Source organism: Topomyia yanbarensis, chromosome 2 (genome assembly GCF_030247195.1).
Source record: "Topomyia yanbarensis strain Yona2022 chromosome 2, ASM3024719v1, whole genome shotgun sequence".
In the NCBI taxonomy this organism is placed as follows: Eukaryota; Metazoa; Arthropoda; class Insecta; order Diptera; family Culicidae; genus Topomyia; species Topomyia yanbarensis.
Window position 1 is genome coordinate 319,470,504 of NC_080671.1, and position 26,388 is coordinate 319,496,891.

General features: G+C 37.8%; 2 protein-coding genes and 1 pseudogene across 2 annotated transcripts; 2 read left to right on the forward strand and 1 right to left on the reverse strand.

Moving 5' to 3' along the window:
• Nucleotides 1-9,285: 9,285 nt before the first annotated feature.
• Nucleotides 9,286-11,100, reverse strand: LOC131683734 (sodium-independent sulfate anion transporter-like; annotated as a pseudogene).
• A 434-nt stretch (nt 11,101-11,534) lies between these two features.
• LOC131680554 (uncharacterized) lies at nt 11,535-12,806 on the forward strand. Its single transcript, XM_058961269.1, has 5 exons — nt 11,535-11,845; nt 11,905-12,234; nt 12,322-12,436; nt 12,509-12,633; nt 12,690-12,806. Exons 1-5 carry the CDS (start codon nt 11,738-11,740, stop codon nt 12,804-12,806), a joined length of 795 nt encoding a protein of 264 aa, XP_058817252.1. The 5' UTR covers nt 11,535-11,737.
• Nucleotides 12,807-16,960: 4,154 nt separating this feature from the next.
• On the forward strand, nt 16,961-20,808 carry LOC131683736 (uncharacterized). The gene is made up of 4 exons (XM_058965990.1): nt 16,961-17,173; nt 17,244-17,627; nt 17,694-19,282; nt 19,338-20,808. Exons 1-4 carry the CDS (start codon nt 17,021-17,023, stop codon nt 20,758-20,760), a joined length of 3,549 nt encoding a protein of 1,182 aa, XP_058821973.1. The 5' UTR covers nt 16,961-17,020; the 3' UTR covers nt 20,761-20,808.
• The last annotated feature ends 5,580 nt before the right edge of the window (nt 20,809-26,388 follow it).

Consider the following 26,388-nt stretch of genomic DNA (forward strand, 5'->3'; position numbering starts at 1 on the left):
GCTTGGATTTCCAACCTACGAGATTGCTGATGATTACCAAATACTAATTACTAAACTTTGCATCGTAACAATCTTTGACATAATGCAACAAGCATTAAGAGCTGTCGAACAGTGGTGTCGACAAATTAAATTATCAATAAATCCAAACAAAACTTCATTGGTTCTTTTCACGAAGAAGCGAATAACAACCGGGGTTCTTTCCTTGCAGTTCTTTGATTCTGAGCTAGTGTGCAGATCAAGTCATATACGTTGGAGTTATATTGGATTCCAAACTTAATTGGTCTGCTCACATTGAGTTCAGAGTCCAGAAAGTGTGCATGACCTTCGGGCAGTGCAGACGACCTTTTAGAAAGACCTGGAGTCACAAACCTAAATACATCTATTGGATTTACACGACAATTGTATGCCCAATACTGTCATACGGATGCCTTGTGTGGTGGCAGAGGGGAGAGGCGATGATAGTCCAGCCAAAGCTAAACCATCTCCTCTCGAGAGGAGTGGTTGTCTGGCTATATGGAGAGATAGCAACAAACGCAAGTGGTCTTTTACACTGACGGTTCTCCTATGGAGGGACGTGCTGGTGCTGGTGTCTACTGTCGTGAAATGAGATTGGAACAATTTCACTCGCTAGGTAGATACTGAGGTCCGATAAAGTTATAAACTTCTGATCCGATAGTCAGGCTGCAATCAAAGCTTTTAGCTCAGACGAATCACGGTCCAAGCTAGTGATCGCATGCATAGCATAGCACGAACACCTGCACAAATCATAGATGGAGTTGCAGAATTGAGCATATCCATTGCCATATCAAACTTGGCTACGATCTACAATGACGTAGACCCCCTCATCTCCACACACCTGGCCACATCCTTACAAGCGTTTCTATTTCATAATAGTCCTATCATCTACTTAAGGTAAACGCTCGGAACCGAAACAGTTTTCATAGGTGACGGACATATCAAAAGGCGAAAAAATGTGAGCTGGAGATTATATAAATTCATATCATACGAATCTCTGAAAAATGTTATTGCTTAATACAGGCAATATTGCAATGATATTTAAAATACTTGGAAATGGTTCATGAAACGGTCTCACCGGTACCCAGTATGTGAAGATCCTTTCTATATCCTATGTACTGACAAAAACACGTCCTACGTCGCTTCCGGAAGTGTAATGGGCTGCACGTCACTTTCTCTCTCTGCAACTCAATTTGATGACCGGAACGCACCTTTCGCTTGACTTCGTGCTATGAAGCGAATCGTACTACGATGAAACCGGATTTGGAATTGCAGGTTCTATTATTTAATCGGGACAACCACAAATGATCCAAAATATCGAAAATTTACAATTGAAAGACGATGACAACTAAATTTTTCACGGAGGGTCCAAGCTAGTGATCGCATGCCGAACCTAAATCGAAGAACTAAGCATTGTCAAAACGATCTACTTTGTCTGGGTGCCCGGACATTCCGGTATTACTTAAAATGAATGGGCTGACGAATGGGCCAAGGCAGGTGCAGTGATTGACTTCGTTGGTCCTGAGCCCGCCCTGCCAATTTCGACAAGTTGGATAAGAGAAAAAATACGATAGCATCGCAATTATTGGAGAAATCTACAAACGTGTCACCAAACATAGGCGGTTCTAGAACAACCGTGCCCAGTGATTTCGAAAAATCTCCTACATTTTCCGAAACTCCACTGCGGCATACTGACCAGGGCTTTAACCGGCCACTGCAAACTCAATTATCACATGGCAACTATTCAGCGCGCTTAGTCATTTTCATGTGATATTTGTGAATCCGACTACGAAACCTCATATCATCTGATATGCAAATGCCCAGCAGTAGTGCAATTACGATTTCGAGTTTTCGGCCGTCCTTACATAGACGACACCGTGTTTGGACACTGAAACTCAGAGTTTCAGTGCTAAAGTTTCTTATACAAAGTTGGAAAGAGCTTTAGGCTTACTCGCTTGACTTCGGATTTTTTTCAATCCAGGATATACATTGACTCAATTGGTACGTTCCCCGTATGTAGCCGGAGATTTGTGCCTTGTCGTGTCTTTTCAACATTTCCTGAGCAGAAGGAAAAGAGAAGGAGGAGAATGGAAGTAGAATTGGAAGAGTGGGAAAAATAACAGCACAAAATAAACAACAGGTAAATTAAACTTACAAGTAGTTGCGATTTGAACTTAGTAACTTCTTGGTGGAATGAAAGGTACGAACAGTACATTGGCAAAGACGTTTGTAAGTTTGTTGAGAATATGGAAAACATTCAGGCTTGCAATAAGTGCACTAAAGCATACCTACATGTTGTATATGTATCGTACTCGTTACAACTATAAAACCTCATTTATGATAACAATTTTAATTAAAACATGTTAAACTAAAGAAGAACTGACGACATTCTAAACAATAAAAGTTGCTATTTGCTATACAACAGAAGTTGCCGCGTGCTAAATGATAGATACCGCAAGGTGCTGAACGCAAGTTTGAACATGCCCGTTGGTCGAGTGCGCGTGGGCTGATACTAGTACGTTATCGTGGGCATCATCGAAATGCGCGGCATGTTGAAAGAGCGCGGCGCGTGACAAAAAACGTTGTATCTCTGGACAGAAACAAAAGGACAAAAATATCTTTACAGATTATTGAAGGTGAACGTTTTCCGCGTCATTTTTACATATTTTACGATTTATTATAGCGCGGAGAACACGAAAATATTTTAAATTGTTTATTAAAAATGTATGTAAAATACTGCTATTAAAACAAATATTCCATAAATATATATTTATATAATAGTGTAAACATCATTCTATAAGTGTGCAAAATTTCATTCAAATATCTGGAGTAGTTTTTGAGATATAAGAAATTGAAAAAAATACAATTTTGTTTTCAAAAGTTTAAAACCCTATAATTTAAACAAAAAAAGCAATTAAAAAAAATATTTATACCAAAAGTTACACTCCATGTCCCCTACACAAAAAAATATTTTTCATGAAAATCGGTGATTTTGTGGAAATTTCGAGGCCCACTTGACGTGGTTTGACTCAGCGGTATCTGCGCCTGCGGCAACGGTTATCACGATATTGAACATATTGTCTGGGCATGTGCCGAGTACTGTTCTACCAGATCTCAACTATTGGATTCCCTTCGCGCCCGAGGAAGATCACCCAATGTTTCGGTTCGAGACGTACTGGCAAGCCGCGATCGCCTCTATATGTCCCTCGTATACACCTTCCTAAAAACCCTCAATATTCAGATTTAATTGCCCCTATTATTTTTCTTGTCATTCTCAGAAGTGCCCTCTTCCGCCTACCGTACCCCAACGATGGTTTAATGCGACTCCAAGACGATACAAAACATCTCTGTCGAATGACCCAACAAACACGAGACCTACAGCACAACATCACACGCGGTGTATTGCCGACCCGCATCCGAGCTGTACTACGAAATTGTCTGGAGGAAACCCTGTCGGCTCGAGGAAGACCGCCCGGCCTTCGAATACATCCTGATGAAGACCGTCCGAGTCTGTAATCCTTAATACCGTTGATTCCCGATGTCGGAAACTGAAAGTTAATATCTTACTCCACCCTGACAGCTTCGCCCACCCTCTCTCTCCTGTCTCTGATACACAGATGTAGAACTTCACCCCCCACCCCCTCCCCCCACCCCTAATCCTCCTGAATATCTTCCCAAAACTTAATTACCCCCTGTCTTTTCTAATTTTAGTTGATCAATATATAATCTCGTTAAGAAATGACCAGCAGTACCACTACTTAAAAATAGTCCTAATTAATCACTCCTACTCTTAATAAAATTTGATCACTCCCTCTAGTTATTCCTAATTTAATTATGTTTGAAAAATGTTCCGTTTAGTTCATAATTAATTGCTCCAATAATCTCCCTTCTGAAAAACCTAAAGTGCATTACTATACAAAAAACATACAAAATGACGCCCCCTAATCTTACGAATATTATATTATCCCCTCTTGTATATGTGTAAGTTAGCTGTAAAATTTCTTCAGTTTCATTATATAAAAACAAAACAATATTTAAAAGTGTAACCCCCTAGTTTTAAGAAATTCAAAATGTTAAATAAATGGCAACTTTAAGCTAACGCAAACGTGCCTTATCAAATAAACGAATTGAATAAAATAAAAAAAATAGCAGAAGAATCGGAGGAATCGTTTTACAAATTGAAATGCATTTCACGTGAAAGTCATGTGGAAAGTTTATGCTTTACGACTCAATAGTATGGAAATCGACATTCAAAAACAAAATATGTCATTCACGTTGAATTTGTTTGAATATAATTTGAAACACAAAATGCGTTTTAATGGATTTCCGTATGAAATTCAAAGGAAAAATTATTTGTTTTACTTGTTAACATGAAAACGAACATGAGAGTGATGTTAAATTTCATTCATGTGGATTATTTTCAGTAAATGCGAGCATACACACTTGTCCGGCGCAGTGCCGTGCCGGACAAGACTTGCGTGAATGGTGTCAGGCCATTTGGCATAAAGCCATTTGGCATAAGCCCGTTTGGCATACAGTTGTTTGGCATAAAAGTCATTTGGCATAAAGTCAACTGGCATAATGGCCATTTGGTATAACGGGCGTTTGGCATAATAGTCATTTGGCATAAGCACGGGCAGAAAGCGATGTGGCGTAGCCACATTAAGCGGAGGCAAGTATTTTTTAAATTTATCTACAGTATCGGAAGCGAAAGTACTTTGCAAGCAAACCTGTAATCCACTCGTTTGCCTGGATTACTCAAACATAGGGGCTATAGCTAGTTAGTAGTCGGACAGCACGGTTGGAAAGCGATGTGGCGTAGCCACATTAGGCGGCGGCAAGTATTTTATTAATTTATTTATAATATCGGAAGCGAAAGTACTTTGCAAGCAAACCTGTAATCCACTCGTTTGCCCGGATTACTCAAACATAGGGGCTATAGCCAGTTTAGGTCCGACTGAGCGGCAGCGAAGTCGGACAGCACGGTTGGAAAGATATGTGGCGTAGCCACATAAGGCGGCGGCAAGTATTTTATTAATTTATTTATAGTATCGGAAGCGAAAGTACTCTGCAAGCAAACCTGTAATCCACTCGTTTGCTCGGATTACTCAAACATAGGGGCTATAGCTAGTTTAAGTCCGACTGAGCGGCAGCGAAGTGGGACAGCACTGTTGGAAAGCGATGTAGTGTAGCCACATTAGGCGGCGGCAAGTATTTTATTAATTTATTTATAGTATCGGAAGCGAAAGTACTTTGCAAAAAATATTCCATCTAAAGTACACTCAGGTTTTTTTTTACGCGGGGGATACGAGCCGCGTAAATGAAAACCGCGTAAATGAAAACCGCGTAAATTTCAAAATCCGCGTAAATGAAAACCGCGTAAATTTCAAAATCCGCGTAAATGAAAACCGCGTAAATTTCAAAATCCGCGTAAATGAAAACCGCGTAAATTTCAAAATCCGCGTAAATGAAAACCGCGTAAATTTCAAAATCCGCGTAAATGAAGACCACTTAAATTTAAGAATCCGCGATAAAGGGAACCTCATTGATGGATACCGCGTAAATTTCAAAATCCGCGTAAATGAAAACCGCGTAAATTTCAAAAACCGCGTAAATGAAAACCGCGTAAATTTCAAAAACCGCGTAAATGAAAACCGCGTAAATTTCAAAATCCGCGTAAATGAAAACCGCGTAAATTTCAAAATCCGCGTAAAAAAAATCCGCGTAAAAAAATACCGCGCAAAAAAAAACCGCGTAAAAAAAAACTTGAGTGTATTCGTTTCAGTGCAGTGATTATGCCAAATAACTATTATGCCAAATGGCCTTTATGCCGAATGACTTTTATGCCAAATGGCCATTATGCCAAATGACCGTTATGCCAAATGACTTTATGCCAAACGACTTTTATGCTTAATGACCTTATGCCAAACGACCTTATGCCAAATGACTTTATGCCAATCGTGTGAATGCTCGCATGGGGCTGTACACTAATTACATAAGGCTTTTTTAGAATATTTCAACATCCCTTTCTCCCCAGATAAGAGTTCGTAAGATTTTGGTGAACTCGTCCTCCCCGCTGCATAAGATCTTATCACAGAGAACAGACATCCATGATCGAACAAAAATATTTAAAAAACGTGTGTAAACATTTGAATTAATATACGAAAAACACTAGCGCCGCCACACCAACCTATCCCAACTATCCGTCAAATCGATTCCGGAACCGGTTCGAAATCCTGGATGGATTCAGCATGGAATCTAGCTCAAAGAAAACAACCGATTCCGACTCTATCGGTTGGTGCATTTGAGCTGAAATTCATGCTGGAAGTCCGAATCGGTTGCGGACTAGTTTGACTGGGTAGAGGAATAACCGCTGTCAATTCTGTCGAACTTAGCTACAAAAAAAACATGACGACAGTAGCGCACCTGGTTTAGATATCCTAACTACCTTCGAAACCGTTAGAGATTTTACACAAGTTGAATGCTGAAGATGGACGTCTGTTCTCTGTGATCTTATCATGATTTTCGTAATTAAAAATCATATTGGCATTTCTTTAAATAATAAGATAGCAAAAACGATACGTATAAAATTCATGCTATAGCTATTCACAGCTAAACAAAAAATGCATATAAAAATTCCAAACTACCAACGATGAGCCGCAAGAAGATACCAAAGATGAAAATCGGAAAAATAAGCTACATCACTGACAATGTATAACATACAAAAATGTAAATACTACACTGAACCAATAAATTTTTAATTAAAAAAAAATTTGAATAGAATTATAACAAACAAATTCATGACAAAATTTAATTGTAATCATCTGCTGTAATTTTAATTGCACCCTAATCTCGCCCAGAAGAAGTTACAGAATAACTGTTTAGATATTCAGAATCTACGATTTGGTCCACACTATCTGTTGCTGTATTCCACTTCCTTTGAATCCATTTCCTTGTGATGTAGAGCTAAAAAGAGCTCATAACTTCTTCTGGCGTGAATTTATTCTGAGCTGCCAACTGTGACGCTTATTGCACGCATAGCTCCCACATGGCCTTATTCGATTTTTCTTGAAGTAGAATACAGTTCACACTCTAGAAATATTCGGTCTACAGGATCTTTGACAATCGCATGCCAGAATATGTCCCCGATATCTTACGGGTTTGAAGCGAGAGTTTGAAAAGAAGAATTTTGGCCTAACACGAAGGGTATCAACACTTCTTAACTTGTAAGACATATTGTGACCCCAGTTCCCGAACAGAACAATGTACCCTCCAATGGACAAGAAATTGCTGTAACTGCTCCAACATCATCGACAATTAAGCCGCTCCTCACGTTGGCAACAATCAACTAAATTCCATTACAAATTTAACAATCATATCCTGCTGCTGCAAATCACTTCAATTCGAGGTCCCCTCCCTTCCTTGACCATGATGTATGAACTTTTTTGATATACAAAAAAATCATGGCACAATTAAGAAATAGTTTCATTTTCTTATGAATAGAATATTTTCTTAGTGATTCAATTTTTCATACTTGTTTTATGATATAACGTAAGAAAGGATAAACCCTCCCTTCCCCTAATATGTGAATTTGTACGATATTTTAAAAGTCCTCCTCTCCCTATATTCTCTTGCGTAATTAGTGTATGACTCCCATTTGAAGTGTATGAAAGAATATTGGTGTCCAGCACGGTACTATTTGCACCTATTTGATCCGATTTAGTACCGTTCTCGACAAGTGTCTCATCACATTTGAATAGTGGGACAAACCGCTGCGTATCTAATCGGAAAACGATGTGTTGAACCGAGCGTTTCCAGTTCGTCAAGTGCACTGGTCGCCCCGGGACACCCAGATCATCCACAATTCCTGCAAGAATTTTGGCGCTGCACAGTGGGGCGAAACTGAAAAAAGACGGTCAAAGTCTTTCCTGAGTTTCACAGATGTTTTCATGCTTTGATGTCTTCATGAAAGTTTCCTAGGACTACATCCTACATCTTTTAGGATAAGCACCTTGATTATTGTTAAGGTGCAACTGTGATTTAAAGAAAAAAATTTTTAGCTCAGCATCAAAAAAAATATTTTTGCGCGGAATCATGTAGAGCAATTTATTTTGAACAACTTTGGTGAACATATCCGCCATCTATAAATTTTTCCTTAAGAGATATGTACGTTGCACCTTAAAATCTATTTTTTAACTTTCTCTTCTACAACTTAATTATTTCTACATTGGTATGTTCTAGAAAGTTTTAGATATCGTCAAAACACATAACTTTTCTGAGGATTTTTCTCTAAAAAATGAACTTTTTCATTACAAAATTTCTCTAAATTGTGAAACTTTGTTAACCAAAACTCAGCATGATTAGATTTGCCATGTTATGTAGTATATGTAAGCGAAGTATAACAATCCGGACTTTCCGGGTTTTTTAGTTTTCATGCATTTTTATACTGTATAATGTATGGATATTTCGCAGTATCTATAGAACGTCCATTAGTAAATCAACACGTCATGATGCAGAATACTAAACTAAGTTGTTCAAAATAAATTGCTCTCTCAATGTCTTGTAATTTTTTCGTAAATATTTATTTTATTTTCTCTAAGTTTGAATAAAAGTAACTCAAAATTTTACGATAATAGGATGAAAAATAATTTTTAACATGTCGTTGAAGCAAGTGATGTCGAGGATTTCTGTTCAATTCAATTCAGTCAATGTTAGTACCTTAGAACTTCAGTACCTTCTCAAGAACTATACGGCCGATTAGAGTAATTTTGAGTTCTTTGGAAAGACGAATGAATATGCTATACTATAGATGTGAGCTTTTTGTGCAGAAATGATTAAGGTTTGTTCTGCATCAAGAAAAACTAATTTAGAAATTCAATGTCATATCAGTAATTTATCTTTATACGTCTTCCAATTTTTGAGATGGTCTTCCATGGGTCACTTATCATGATTCTGACTCAAAATTTAGTGTAGTTTCAAGATATACAGGCCACATCTTGCGCATCTTTGCGCCGAAGTTATTACATCAATGTTTTTGAAAATACTCTTATGGAGACGCGCTGTAGCTCATAAATCTCCTAACAAATTGGTTGCCTAAACAACATCATATTACTGAAAAATTAGTGATTTGTACCAGCTTTGTCAATCACTTCCGATGTGATTGGCTACTGTGATTAACGTATATATTAACCCTTTAACGACCAACGCCTTCAAATGGGTTTACACAATAGTAATGGAAAAAAAATATGGAATTTCAAAACTGATGGCAGAAATGGATTCAGCGACCCAAAATTAGTTGGAACCCCAATTTTTAGCCACATACACCAATTTTTATAATTTTGTCACAACTTTGTATGAACAGGTGACACTGTGTGACGATGAAAAGATCAACGCTGTTGATCAGTTCGATCCGGTGAAAATTTTGTGGACGTGACATTATACAGTACGAAGCAAAGATTTATCCCGATTCCGACGATTATTCCATACTCTAACACAAGAACAAGACAAAACATTAGGGTGGCGCAATATGGAATGATATCGATTTTCTTCGTTCGCCAGATATCGGCAGCAGCGTGAAACTCCAGTATAAAGAACATGGCAGGAATAATTACCTGTTAGGCTAGCTTTCGGAATGTAACAGAAAGTGCTTGTCAGTAGTCCCAACGCCCAACTAGGATGCCAGTGGTAACACCCCCCGTAAGAGCACTTACCCCGCTGATGTTGGTGACAGCTGATCGCGTGAAGGACCTGGTCACTGGCATAGAAGAAAAAACGACACAGCTATAGTACACAACCCGAGAGCAATCATTTCCTGCGAAGTGTCGACGGTCTTACCCTTAGCAAAAGCGATCGCAACACACTCAAGAATGGCGATAATTGGTAGTGCGATCCGATCACCGATGTTCCCAGCCAGGTGATCATATCCACAAAGGTGTACGTTTGGTTATTGACATCCGTTGACAATGGTGAAGGTTGTTTTGGAGGAAGGCCGGAGGTTACGTTATCTAAAAGATAAACAATTAATCATTAATTCTATGCACAATGATGAATAATCTACCCGTCAACTGCAATGGAGAATGCCTATTCTTGTTCAGCAGATACACCAGGAGGGTAGCCCCAATGACGATCATGGCATTTCCACCGACCAGTCAGGTTCTTCAATTGCATCATCAGCAGAAAAATCACGAATGAACTAATTCCAAGAAAGGCAACCAAACAGCCGTGTGAGATGAATGTAACGGAACACATTGACCCACGATTCAATGAATTCATTAGACTTTCCAGCTAGACCTAGTAGTGACTTGACCTGACCAGTGGCAATGGACACTGCAGCGGCCGAAGTAAACCCGACCGTAACAGGCACCGATATGAACTGAACCAGGAAACCTGTCGGAAAAATATGACGTTATTACATAGCACAAATCATAATTTTGATTACTTACCCAAACTCAAAAGCCCAAGCAACACAAGACAACCGCTAAGAAATGCAGACAGTATTGCAAAGGTCGGCCCAAGATTAGCCACACGGATCTGTATCATCAGTGACATTATGCCCGTCGGTCCTTGCAGCATTCGTATACAAAACAACCCACAAAGGCAAAATGCAGCCCGCACGATTCGAGATTTGTCACCACTGTGTAAGCGATTCCCTGCGGGATTACAGTCAATCCAACCGTGAGACCTGCAACGATCACCTGCAGGATTGGAAACCGTTTCTTTATTAATTTCGTGCTACAGCATCCGTTCTGGAATCGGTTCACCAGCAGCAGTCCCGACTGGGGTAACTTTTCAGCATAGTCCTTTTCCGCGTCATCTGAAAGCATAAAATTTATCGTTACCGTGGCGTGATTAGACGAAGTGCAAAAACCGACCAACTGTCAAGGTCTGCAATTGATAATTTTCTGGACGCAGTTGAAAACGGGAAAATTCTATCAGTGACAATCATATTTTTTCTTGTTCTAAGCAAGGGGATCACGTCGAAGGTAGTGTGCATTATTCGTACAATGATGCACTGTAATGCGCAATACTTTCGCCGTGATGGATTATCAATAAACAAGAGAAAATATGATTGTCGCTGGTTGAATTTTTCTGTTTTCAGCTGCAATTAAATTACTTACCTCAAGAAAAAATTGTTCCGTTGACGCCATCTTTGGTTGTTGACAGTACACTGGTCGTTGAAAGTCGCTGACTACTTTGTCGACTGCAAAAAGGGTGAACTTTCGAATGTCGACAGTCCGATTTTTTGATTGAGCTTGATGTCGACTTCCACAGGGCTGTGATTGGCGTGTAACGGTTTGTCCGGAATTTCCATTCAAAGTGGATTTTGACAGTTGGCTTTTAGGCCGTAATCATATGTTTGTCGAGAATTTTCATGCATTTTCTAGCATATACTTCTAGTAAATATTCAATTAGTGGATAGACCGAATACGTCCAATGCACGAAATTTGCAGCAGAAGAAACGAGAGGCAGATCCAAAAGTATGATATCGGTGATTAAAAAAAAGTTCTGCGTATGCCTGGTCCAGACATTTACAGACTTTTAAAACAGTAATAAACTGACCGATTTTCTTCAGAAAATAATAGATGTGTCCCAGCATGCAAAGAATTACGAATCAAATACCGTTCATACTTTTACCATTTAGATTTTTTTTAAGAAATTTAGAACTTAATCTTTCACGGAATCTTTTTGGTCTTTTTCGGAGTAACGAACCAATGATCTCTAAATGCGCAGGTATCCTTCTGTTGATCAACAGCATGCGGCAGCTGTTCAAATCGTAAAATTATTTCCACAACTTAGTAATACGCGAGTCACACCAACTGCTCCTGATGAGGTTTGTTATTCTATGCTTATTTAATTTCTCTAATATAATTATAATTATTTTCATGCTAGTCATTTTTCTTTTGGCGCAACGGAGGCAAGGAAAAGGGTGCTCATACTGGCATGATATTTCATCGCATCCGGAATGTCATCAAACAGCTACCTGCAGAAAAACATAAATATAATCGAGGAACTATGCCTGTAGAAGAGTCCGTTTCAACTGAACTTGTAGAGCGGGCTCAATTGCTCCGAGTAATGCTTGCATCGGCATCAGTAGCAGAACATATTTGTGATGAAATGGACCGATGCTTTCCAGTCCTCAAACTGTTATTAAAAGAAAAGAAACCCGTTAATGATATCTTGGATATGTTTCCACACCTGTGTTCATATGAAGGATTGGTGGTAACATGTTTATTTTTTATTATTTACTATTTCACTTTATGGTATTCACGGAACATATGAATATTTATATCATATCACTTTTTCTAGATTCGTCAAATGTTTGAGAGATTGTATCCTAACAGAACAGAAGGTCTCAAAATCGAGGATGTCTTCTCTCAGTGTCTATCTTATTCACCGTCCAGATTCTCTAGAGTAGAAGATGGTGAGATATAATTTTTTTTAATTTAGCCCAAAGGTCTGTCATAAAATTTTAAATTTGTAAAACTATTCACAGATCACATTCGAGGATGCTTGAGAATAATTTCTCATATGCCAATTCGCGGACAAAAAAGAACGCTGGTAGGCTGTCCAACTGTAGGCGAAGAACATTCGGCTTCAATTTTAATTCGTTGGATTGGGGTAAATGCAATATAATATACATAAGGTTAGATGTAATGATTTTATATCATCATTAGGAGTGCTTAGATACATACATGGCATCCCCCGCAACTGATTCCATACTACACATGGTGTGCGTAGCAAGCCCGATGAAAAGAGGAAATTATGCCGTCATTTGTGAGAAAAAAAATTAAAGGGTTGTGTACAGGACACGACCACGGTGACATTAAAAATGTAGCTTTTTTCAAGAGCGTGCAAATGAATTTTATCTATCACACATATCGACTCACGTTCTTGTTCACTCGCCTGTTTTCATATGTTACAATTTGCTATATACCCTCCCCATCAAACATAATTTATTGAAGGTCTTTTAACGGTAATCTATTAATTAATCAAGTATCTCACTAGGTAATTGGCATTGTTTGGCTGATCCATCTAGTAAAAATAGGCTGGTCTGACAAGAAAATATATTCAAAAGAAATGTTCCATATTGAGAGCTGTGATGAGGAAGCCCACGCCCGCCAACGGAAATATACAGATTCTCCATGAAATATGAAATTTCATTTTCCATTTAAATTTTCAATAATGTACTAATGAGCTTAAGTAAACAATCTTAAGTTTAAGTATTTCTTGATCGATTAGTGGTGGAAAAAATGAAATTATTTGATAAATTACATTGTTATGCAACGTTCGCACTACCAGTTAAAACGAGTTTTTATGCTATCTTGGTGACATTTTTCTTGTTGCTAATTATTAAAACGTGTTATAACTCTGTAGTGTAAACATTGTATTATTAAACCAATTCTGCAGCGTTTTATGTTATATAGGTGTTTTATTTGGTAATAGGACTGACATAATTATATCTTCAGTACAGCGGTTTGTTTCATAATTTAAAACAGATTTATTTTAAAATTTAAATTAGTATACCCAACCGTTCTATTTGTTGTATACTTTAAAACGCAATTAGAACTGTGTTTTAAATACATAGGGCAGGACAGATACTCTGACTGCATAAACTGGGAAAACAATTTAAGTCCAGTAACGCTTAAGACATGGCTTGAATTTGAATCGAAAAAGAACACCCGCTTAAACTGCTGCTGGGACGGTAAGTTCTGTTTTAAAATTTTTCGTTGTGTACAGTACGAAACAAAAGTGTTTGAAATTAGAAAACAAAAAGTTCTGCTGGGAATGTGATTGTTTCCGATGCAATTACACTCAGATTTTTTACGCAGGGGATACAGGCCGTGTAAATGAAAACCGCGTAAATGAAAAAAAAACGCGTTAATGAAAACCGCGTAAATTTCAAAATCCGCGTAAAAAACCTGAGTGTACTCTTCTATATAAAATACTACGCTGCTGAACAGTGCAATAACTACAGAAGCAACGTGCAGATGCCTTACTGATAAAAAACAACCGAAATATGAAACATGAAAACCAATAGGCTCTTTACCCTACGCAGCTACAAAGCGCCGTAAACATGGATTAACAAGTTACAACGCACACGCATGCATAAAAATAAATATATTTTTTTGAAACGCAACACTCTTAAGCAGCACACACCGTATTGAATTAAATCCAAACCACCCCGCCCACCCACTTTGCAAATCATTCTGTGACACCATGCTGGTACCCGACAAATCCGCACACGGCCACCGCTGCCGAAAATGCATAGCGTCTACCGCTTATTGTAGTGCCCAGACGCTGCAGCCATGATCTTACCCGTTCGACATAAGAACAAAAACTGATTCAAACGGGTACGCGTCGCCTCTATTTATAAACTAACCGTATATGGTTTAGTCACTTAGGTGCGAGTGTGTGCAAATGCCAACGTTACCGAAAATCGATAGCGCTTATTGCATCGCCCGGAAACGACGTTGCTCGTGTGGGATAAGAGCAACAACTGATTTAAACGGACATGCGTTGCTTCTATTTATGACTTTTCGTGTTTCATTGAGCAACTAAGCTGCCCTCTTTTGACGGCTGTGTCTGAGAAATCTGCCTCACGAATGGTATTTTTCCCGTTTTTTGTGAACTTTTTAATTTTACCAATTTCCAAAAGTCTACTTTTATTGGGGAGATATTAAATTATTACCAATATTTAAGTTAGGTGTTTCTGAATCGGTTGGTGTATGAATGATTAAAATCCATCTAGTAATATCGGAGTTATAAGCGTGCAAACCTTACATAGTTTCGTTACATGGGAGATAGTTTAGATTTTAGAATGACACCTAGCCCCAGATAGTGGAGTAAGACATTTTTAATGTCAAAAGTTATATTCGAGACTAACAATTCTATTCATGCAGTGGAAATTTTATTCAAATGCCACGCAGTTCTCGGAGTGGAGGTGCCACCTAATTTTAGAATGTTTTGGGACTTTCTGGCATGTGCCATATATAATATAATTCCGCACAGTCAGAGGACAACTGTGAATAGACTCGTCCAAACTTTTATTGAAGTTTCCCGCGCACGTATTGACAACAAATAAAAGGACAACTTTTTTATACAATACTTACTAAAAACCATAAAATTTAATAAACAGAAGTTTCTTTAATTATTATTGTAAAAATATTCCATAAGAAAAGAAAGACTGCATTGTGTTGTATCCAAAACAAAATTTTGACGGCCAATTTCTTCACTGGATGTAAACCGGTTTAGTTCCAGTTCAAATGCAACAATCGATCATGAACCAATTTAAATAGGAATCGGTTGTTGCATTTCTTCTTACAGAAACCATTCAGAATTGCAAGTCATAATCCGGATGGCTCCAGTCAGTATTCCGGCTCCAGTGACACAACCTATTCTAACTAGAATCGATTGTGTCACTGGAGCCGGAATACTGACTGGAAACAGCTGCAATTCCGGCTCATTTCCGGCTGAACTTTACTGGGTTTTAATGAAATCCCACTGAGACGTCCAAAAAATTGTTTCAAAATCGTTCAACACGGGTCCAACGATGGACGTTCGTTGAACGGTTATTTGGACGATGCCCAAATTGGTCCAACGAACGTCCTTCATTGGACGATTTTGAAACCAACCGTTCTTAGAGGAATATTGCACTCATAAATTGGGCAATATTCTACCCAAAAACTGAGGAATTACAACTGGCTTTGTTGTCTACTCAAAAATTGGGTAAGCTTCTGCTCATAATATGAGTAAAAATCGATCAATTTTTGGTTTTGTTGAAGTTCTACTGAACCCAAAATTTGAGTAATGTTCAACTCAAAGTCTGCGTAATAATTACTTAATTTTTGGTTTTGTTAAATTTGTACTGAACTCAAAATTTGAGCAATGTTGAACTCAAAATCTGAGTACTAGTGAAGCACTTTTGGGTTTAGTGTAGATAATATTGTACTCAAAAACCGAGTAATAATTACTCAGTTTTTGGTTCAGGCTGGCTTACTCAAATTTGAGTAACTCCGGAATTACTCAATTTAAGGGTTGTTCCACTTTATCTGGAAATGGGTGGGATTAAACTCATTTTTGAGTAACTTTTTACGAGCGTGCACTCAATGATCTGTCAGCTCGTGTGCGTGTTATGATTTTGTTCCAGAGATGCCAGATTTGCAGACAAGTCTGCAAATTCGCAGACTTTTAATTTAAGCTGCAGATTTTTTGGATGACGCAGATATTTGCAGATTTTCTAGTTTGGTTGCAGATATTTGCAGATTTTTATGTTTTGTTGCAGACATTTGCAGATTTTTGAATATAAAGGCTTTTGGTTACACTACGAGGGGAACGACACTCCTTGATTTGTTGATGAAATGAACATAAAATTTATATTTCTGAACGGATTGATAAAGATTAACATTAGTTAGTTCGAAATGGAATCGCATTTTCAACATTGCCAAAAAAAGTTTCAATTGGCCGAAGATGATTTGAAATGTGTCATGAAAAACAAAATGAAATGCTCGAAATTCACGTTTTGACAGCTTCAGTGCTCGATGAAACCAAAACAAAACATTACCAGCAGCATAACTGCATGACCAAATCAAAACAAAAACATAAATTTTGTTGCCAGAATTGTTGAAAGATTCAAACATTGAGTATACAGAGTTGCCAGTTCCATCAAAATCGTCGAAATTCGAGCAAAATTTGCTTGAGATTGGATAGATTTTTTGTAATTTCTTCGATTTTTCTTAACAATGCTCGATTTGTTAGAACATTGTCAAAATTTTCTAAAATTACCGGAAAAAGTACGAATTCGTGTAAAACTGAACGGAATAAAACAATCATTCTGAAGTGACGTTCCCCTCGTTACACTAGCTTTCCTGACATTTTTTGTACTTCCCAGACTTTTAAAATTATTATTGCAGACATTTGAAAAAAGTACCTGGCATCTCTGTTTTGTTCCCAGAAGTGGTTTATTTCTCGTCGCATGTGAGCGGTTGTTGAATATTAAAATTGTATAATGGTGCAAAATGCAAACAGTAAGACCGGTAAATTACTGGATAAAACGGTGTTCAAGTTTTTCAACAATTTCATTAGTGAAGATGAACAGATCCGCATTCAAGGTGCATATGATCTTATAACATTCCTTTGCGAAGGGGACGGTGTTGATCAGGTATGGATACATAACCTTCAAAATCGGCGATTCTTCAGATCTGATCTGTTTTTTTGATATACATTTGCAGAAAGAAAAAGAACGTTCGTATGCTCTAAAGCGGTTAGTACGTGGTGTTGGTTCAAACAACAACGCTTCAAGAGCAGGATTTTTCACAGCACTCGTTGGCTACTTGCAACAGGTAAAGAATACCCCATATTGCCCAACGATCACAGAAATATTTGAGCTAGTCAAGTCGGAGCTTTCCGACACGGATAAAGGCAATGAAGACAAACAGACAAAGTTAGAGCTTAAAGTAGGTAAGGTGTCAATATGCGGAGCAATTGTTACTGCTGATTTAATACAAAGTGCTTCCGATTTGGAGCTACAAACGGTGGTAAAAACTTTAAAAAAGGGTGCACACAAGATGGTTACCTCGCTAGCAATGGTGTATCTTAGTGAGTTAGTTCAAAAGGTGAGCACATGTTTTAGCACAAGGTAAATGTTTATTGTAAAAAAGCGACTTTTTTATTCCCTGCAGGTTGACTCCAAAAAATTCACCAAAATTGTTTGGCCTATTTTTGAGCCAATGATAAATGTTCCCAAGGAACAACATTCAATGGATACGTTACTCTTTTTACTAACTGCCTCGACAAATCATAAGAAATCAGTAAACCAACAGTTTTTTGAAAATAATTTTGGTTGCCCAAAGCTGCTTCACGTAAACAATTACGAATATCTGGCAATGCTACTTATGGATATCAAACATACTCTTGCAATCAATCATCCATTTTACGATACCTTTGTTGATCATCTGGTGAAGAAGAATCTTGTTGCTGAATTCTGGACACACGGACTTGATAAGGTTCTACAAAAGGATGATAGTGTGTACAAATTTAAAGACATAGTGTCGCTTCGAGTTTTGATAACCATCATCAACAAATTGACCGATTTCTCCGTTGTTCCAGTTTTACTAAGCCCTGGTCTCATGACTATGATAATTAATAGAATTAAAAACTTTAACCAGTTGAGCGAAGACGTACGCGATTTGTATCAGGAAGCCTTTGAGACATTAAATAAATGTTACGCCAATATTTCTGATGAACAATGTAAGTTGCAAATATTTGAAAAGTTGATCAACTCACCTAGCAGTATCCTTATTGAAAAGTATGCTTCAAACAAAACTGTTCAGCATTTATTGGCTACAATGAACGATGGAGCTAGTGTGCAGAAAGTTGCAGCTCTTCTGAAAGAAATGGTTTTAGCTCAAACAAGCACAGATTTGCTGAATTCTGAACGTGTTCATGCTGCCCAAGCATTGCAAAAGTTACTTTCTCATCGTGTCATTTTACCGGAAGAAGAATGGAGCATCGGCATGGTTAAATTTTTCCTTAATCTTGGCGTGTTTTACTCCTCAGACGGAGTAAAAATTCTCAAAAGCAGCAAAAGCCAGAACTCTGCCATAACTTCAGAGTTAGTCCCTACAATGAAGACAATGTTTTTCAATTGTCTAGAACACAAGCATTCAAAGCTAACGAAAGAAAAATCTTTCCTACTGTCGATTGTCGATCATGTCGAGAACATTCTACAAAGCGTAGGTAATAAATCACTTCGAACGCCGCTAAGCGAAGATAATTTACAGCTCTGGCATCGAATGCATGAAATAGTTCACACCAAAGATAAGCTCAACAAGAAACTCGCCACTGTTTTCGATATACTGATGATGTATATGGGTCTGCATCTTTTCAGTGATCCCGAGTTGGCAAAAAGTTCGATAGCAGAATTAGAAAGTGTAATGAAACGTGTGCAAAGCAAGAGAACTTCTAAATCCAAGAGTATGATGGAAAACGGTCGGAATGATCTGAACGAAGAACCCGAGTGGATTGAGGTAGTGGTTGACTTGTTTCTTAATCTCATGTCGCAAAATTCGCATCTATTGCGTAAAGTAATAGGACATGTTTTCCCGCATTTATCGGGCAAGTTGACGCTTACGGCATTTAATCAAATTTTATCGGTCATCAATTTAAAGGACAAAATAAACCCGCTGACTGCGGCGGAGCATGAGAACGGAGAGGAGGAAGCTGCACAAGCGTTTAATGACGATGACTCTAGCGTCGAAGATTCAAATGGGTAAGTTTTTCCAACAGTGTGTAAAACCATTTTTCATTAAAACACTCCTTTGCAGTGACATGACCGATGACGACGAAAAACAGTCTGAGAGTGATAATGAAGACGAGACCGAGTTTACTGATGATGAAGATGATGAAAAAGTGACTGATAAAATGCGAATGACCATTCATGCCGCCCTTGGAGGAGCGAATCCAGAAACTGATACCGAATCTGTGGATCTAGACACCATGAACGAGGAGCAGGGTCGAAAACTAGATGAAGCATTGGCCGCAGCATTTAAAATGTTCAAGCAATCAAAACAGTCTAAGCCTACAAAGGCGGAAGAACGTGTCGAGACTACTTTGACGCATTTTCGGATGCGGGTATTTGACTTGATCGACATTTATTTGAAAAACTCCCCCAACATGATCATTTGCTTGGAATTAATGCTGTATGTATTTGAAATGCTACCAGTGGCAATCAAGGACCCAAAACATAAACAAATACTTGATCGCTATCGGCACATTTTTAACAGTCTAACCAAAATCAAGCAGTTCAATGTGGATGCAACGGATGTTTCACCAGAGCAACTATCGCAGATATTAACAGATTTAATGGAAAAAGTTGCCAAAGGCTCATATTTCCCTGAAAAGAATCAGTATCTGACGAAAGCTTGCCAGTTCATAGTTATCTGTTCGCAATTGATTGATCAGAATGTTTTGGGGGCACAAAACACCAACATAGACAAGATTTTTTGCAAATACTTAAAAACATTTATACCAGATCGAAATCCTCCGCTAACTTTAAACGTTTTTCAGTGTCTGTTTCGTATGAACTGGGTTGGGAACTGGCGTTTAGCAAAAGTTCTGGCAGAAAATGGCCTTCAGAATAAAGTCCGGATAGTTCGCAAAACGCAAACATTGCAGCTTCTGAAAGAACTTATGAAGAACCGACGATTTGTTAGTGTAAATCTTCAAGCCTCTCAAAAAGCTCTCAAAAGTATAGCGAGCTGTCTGGTGCAATATATCGGTGAGCAACAACAGGTTGATACCATTGCTCAGAATGAGTTTAGCGAACTTGTTCAGCTTCTGTTGGAATTGCACAGTTTTCAGAGACAGCATCCTGAAGCTCAAATCATATCGTGGGAACAAGTAGGACCTCAAGTACAAACGTTGCGACGAATCAATTTGAACTCCCAGACTATGAACCACTATGTGCGACTCTGCAAACTTCTTCATATAGAACCTATCAGAAATGTCAAGATTAAAAATAAAAAAGATACTACGGAAACGACCAAGAAAAGTGGTCAAAAGCCTAAAGTCAACGGCGAGAAAAATGTGGCGGATGAAGATGCTGCAACGGAAGTGCCAACTACTAATGAAACCGTGAAGCGAAAGAGAACAGGTAGCTCTTCTAAACAAAAGCGTCTGAAAAAGGAAGAACGACTGCGAGTTGCATCAGAAGGTTTGGAGTCATTGTCTTTCGTGAACGTGAAATAAATTGAAAACGTGGCCTTAGGAAACGAATCAATGTGAGGTGATTACTAACACATGCAAGGTTTCAATACTATCCGAGTAGTTATCACTTTTCCGTTACACATATATCCTTTTGCGTCTACTATAGAAAGGTTTTGCAATCACTCTAAAATCGAATCTTTAAGCTATGCCCGGTGGATCGAATCTCAGTTCGTCGTAGAGTGGAAATTATTCATGTTTGTTTTTTATCGAAGGGAATCTTCAAAAGAAACCACTGACGGCGGGCTTATGGTACTGTCCTTTTTCACCGATTAAACCTAAACTTATATTTTTTTCATATCCACGTCCTCGCGGAACCATCGATAGATAATTCGAGAAGAAATGACGCGTTTGCTCTTCACTATTTTTTGTCGACAAGTGCATTTTTAAAATGCTCATTGAGCCGGTTAACCTCCAGCTATTCTTTATAGCGCACTTCTGCATGTGTAGAGCCCGTTGATTCTTTAGCTTCATTGTCTGATTTGTGTACATTTGGCCATTTGGCTGCCAGTTACACATTAACTCACTACCGTTGTGTAACCAGTCAGTCCACGAGCATCACTAGTCGGAACTTATAGGGCAATGCCATGACCGAACAACGTTTCAATGCAGGTGGTCCTTTTCAAAATTTCGGATGCACTAAACTGAATTGCTGAATTGCACAATGTTTGCGCTAATCAGTCAGAAACATGTTCACGAACCTTCTATTAGATTTCTAATTATGTATAACTTACATAAATAGAGAAAAAATGATTTTCGGAAATCAATTATTATCTGTGCCATGATTGGCCAGCACTATTGGGCCCGTGTTCGCAAGTATTCCATTGCATTGTTAACCCCGCCTTTTAACGACGTTAAACCATGCAGAGATTATAAGACATGGCATGTTTGAATTTCTCATCATTCGTTTAGTCGTCGTCGTTAGCAGCAGAACAGGAGCAACATGGTTCACAGGAGAGAAGTTGCCCCAGCCACAGATAAGCATTGATACCGGCCAGAAATCGACAGTCTGCAAGACATTTGTCGCTATTAAATGCCGTTTTGGATGGTACTGAACCGGTGCAATGGCTCATTGGTTTCCCGCTTTGATACAGAAGTGTCAGAATATACCCGGTTTATTGCACTTCTGTTCGAAAGTGCAAAACCAATGCGTAGCACTATCTGTACCTGTAGTCGAAAAGTCCAAGAGAGGACTACCCAAACAGAAAGTAATATCGAAATTAATCGTAGAAACGTTGAATTTACAACAGTTTTATTTGTTAACAACAACTTTTCTTGTAACATCAATGTACTTATGATGCAGTCCTTCCTGCCTCCAAAATCTACAACGGAAAAAACAATGTAAATCGATGTTTTTGATTTCAGAATGTATGGGAAAAGATCAATTTTTTCATTGTTACATCCCTTAACAACCCCCCTTTTTCCATGTAAAAATCGGGTTTACAATGAAATTGGATGTAGAAACAACAAATGTAGATTATATTTCCATTGTAAATTTTCCAAGATAACATTGTTTTTCGTTGTAATGTAACAATAAAAAATGCTGTAATACTGTTGTGCATTGCTATTCGGGTAAGCTACTGATCAGCAAGCTTCCCTTTTCCTTGTAGTGGCCCTACCTAAAAGAAACCAGTGAGGCCGTACTTGTTTGCTCTTATGTGTTTTGTAGACACCGAGTGACTCATGTCGAAAGACATCCAATTGGGTCATTAAATGAAGAAAAAAATTCTCCTTTTATTTCATAAACCGATAGAGCTCATCTTTCTAAATATAACAATAGATACATTCAACCATTAAAACTTCAGAATAATTTTTAATTGATTTTCTAAAAAGCTGTAAACACGTTTTATTTTGACACTATCGTTCTTCTTTGACAGTGAATTTAGCCACGGGCGTTAACATTTTTGACAGTTATCACTGCAAAAGAATAGGGATCAAGGTAGTTCAAAATGAAAAATTAAAAACAACAATAATGACCCAATTATTTTTAAATTTAAGATACTTGAGTTCGTCCGTTCTTTAGAAATACCGACAGAAGATGTCTTGGTGATAAAAACGCATAACGTTCATCCGAAATATGAACCGTGTGTTCCAAAATGTGGCCGAAAATATTTTGGTATGAGAATTCCACCTGTATTATTAACCCAACCCAATGCGCATACAAACATAAAATAAATTGGTTTATCCCAATACAAACTCACAAGCAGCACACAGTCACATACACGTAGCATTTTGTAGTGTCTCAATCCTCTCTACTTCTGTTTATGTGTATAATATATCCCCCCACTAAAGAAAACTACGAAATTATTTTAGCTTCAACTCCGACTATCAATGGTACATCGGCAGTGTTGTTAAAATAAATGATTTTTGCCGCTTAATTCGAATCATCAAACTTTGAACAGCTCTAACTTTGTTCAAAGACATTCTAGTACCATACTTTCTTGTGCAAAGTTATTAGGCTACTTCTATTTTCCTCGGCATGACGTACCTTGACGTGGTCCGGGGGCTTTTCCACTAAAGCAGTAATACAGTGATTATGTCTGATAGAAACATTGGCTACAACTATTTCCTCTTTAGTAAAAAACAATGTGATCAGATCTATTACTTAACTTGGCGACCTCTATTATCTACTTTTGCCAGTGTCAAAATAATGCAAAAAGTGGGTTTAGGGCCAAGTTCTCCGTGGAGGTTCCATATCACTGAAAAAAATCCAAACGTTAATACTATTTGCTTCAAACCGCTTAAAATTCATATGAAGAAGAAATGCTATTGTTATCATGCGCACACATACCTACTATGTGTCAACTGTATAAACTATGTATGCACACACATAAGTTATATATGCATATTGTTATAGAATGGGGTTTTATGTGCCTAATAGTTATGAAATGTGAATGTAAGAATAATATTTCTTGTAAATACACACATAATGTACCAGCAAAAAGTGTCTATATGCCTCCGTTAATTGCAAAAATCTATGTGTAAAATCAATAGGCATAACGTTTACTTTTTTTTGAGTATAGGCTTGGTGATGAGTCCTGGTGCAGGTACTTTTTTTTAGCTTGGAGTGTCCCATGCCAGAACCCTGAAGTTGACAATATACCAGATGATCTTCAGTAACCCTTCGCCTTTTCATCACATTCTTCAGAGCAATTATTCGTCAAGCATACAATAATTCCTTTAATATCTGTGCTAAGGAAAACGTATAAATTTGTCTCAAAGCAAGATGTGGCGACCTTTCCTTTTTTTTTTGGTTTTCGCGCGAGGCAACAATTAAGCGCAAGGTCTAAAATTGAAAAATCTGTGGTTATCTGCTGTGCAGCATATTGAAAATCTCCTCTCCCATGGCGTTTTTGTGGTCTGCATGGACCATTCAGCCATTACCCTTCCTATCATCGGCCTTGGATTGACTCGCGCTCTCATTGCCCAACCAAACGCTGCAAAATGAAAATGAAATCTTGATCTACACTTCTATTTAATTATTTGTATAGCATAGCATAGTATATACGATTGCACAAATCGTGGGTGGCTGTACAAAGATCAGCTAATAGTTACCAAGATATCCACCATATCGTGTCGCAAAAATTTGAGATTAACGCTTTTTCTTCATAGTGGAACAAAGCATCACAGTGTACACCTGACACAGTAATTATAATCGTCGAGGAAGGGAAGGAATGTTAGTTCAACATCCACTTGCGAAAGTGCAGGGAACCCATACTACTTTCAAAGATGTTTCAGGAATAAGAGTTTGTGCTAGTAGGGCAGGTTATTTATGAGGAGCTTATTCAACAACATTTTAGTGCAAAATGTATGTAACATACCTCGTTTAGCACGTATTTATAATAAGAAAATTATTTGGATAAAATATATAAACATTGAAAAAATAATATTAAACAATTTCACATGCTCCTCAATTAATTAAAGTACAAGAATTCTCCTCTATCATGAGTGAAATCGTTGCATCAACTAGTCATTTATAGATGGCGCTACGCTGAACGAGCGGATGTATTACTGGCAGCTAGATTCACGCGCATGCATTACAAAGTTAAATATCAGAATGTAACGATATTGTAGTTTCATTGGAAACGAGCCATTCAATCATTTTGAGGCGTCGATTTAAATTGGCGCATTTGGTAATTAATGCTGAAAAACGTCGAAAAATATATATTACCCAAGTTTAATGCGTGCTAAGTATTTACTTTAACTGAATTTGTCAATAAAACTGGCTGAAAACTGTACTTCTAAAGCTTCAGGTTTTCGTATGTTTCATTTACAATAAGTTTTTTACACAAAATTGCACCATCTTTTGTTAAAGTGCACAGCAAAAAAATCATAATTTTACGTCTTGCCAGATGCACATAAAAGGAGCGTCCTAACTCACAACAAAATACATTTTATTACATGTAAAATGTGAGATGTTCAGCTTTTTCTAGGTCATTCAGTCTGAGTTTTACATCTAAGGAGTCATAATATTCAATTTTACATAGCATGTAAAATCCTATTATCGGACAGAAATATACGTCGCTGCGTTGTTTACGTCAAATGTAATTTTTATTTTTTCTAAGAATGTGTCATTCATCTCAAAAGAAATACATAGCGACTAGAGTTACTATATTAAGAGTTAGGCGTACACAAAAGCCGGAAAACTGGCAGCTCTTATTTCAGGAAGAAAACACTGGTATCCCATGTTAATGTTCAAGCTCTAGCTTAATAATTTCATTGTCGTCGTGAGTAAGAACTTTACATGCACGAATAGAAAAACCAATTCGAAGGTCTGATGATATGATTTTATACTTGTGCGAATATCTCTTCTTGCTACAGAAAAAAATTGGTTCTTTTCGTTTCTCTACACTCGATAACACAAGATAAGAGTAAAATAGTTATTACCATAATCACAATACTTTTCCATATACATCCAAAGAAAACATATTATGTGACGTCATGCTCGATTGGCTCCGGCGTTTGACATGTTCAATTGGCTCCGCTCAGTGTCTCCACCTAACTATGAATATAGTAACTATAATAGCGACGAATCGTGCGCCGAACAGCGCTATGAATCTTGCTGCGACGAAAAACATTCGTGCCCTTAACACAGACTAACAGACATAACACTATGAGGGAATTCCCTCAAAAAACATCGATCCGACAATTTCCCCAGAACACTAGCTCCACCTTTTATTCACAGTCCCAAACACTCATTTACTGCTGGGTTACCCCTCAGGTTTGGGAACAATTTTTCACTAGTGGTCTATCCCCCATATGCTTGTTCATATGTCAGTGCCGCCATAATTTCAAATGTGGCAACAGTCCCAACTACAAATATATTTAAAATGACCGTTAAAGCGGGCGAAACATTGTTTTTGAGTTTTATGTCTGTTAGTCTGTGCCCTTAACGCGCAAAACGGTTTAGTCCAATTTACCCTTTTGGGAATTTATTGCGGATGATAAATTATATTTATTTTGTAGAAAATTCTTTCTCACAATAAAATAAGCAATACAAATTGCAACGGAAAACAAAAACAAGTTGATTGGATCGAAATGGCGCACGTCAAGATTCTTTTGACGCTTAGAAATACTATGTTTCTAGGGTATTAAAACGGAAATCATAGTCAG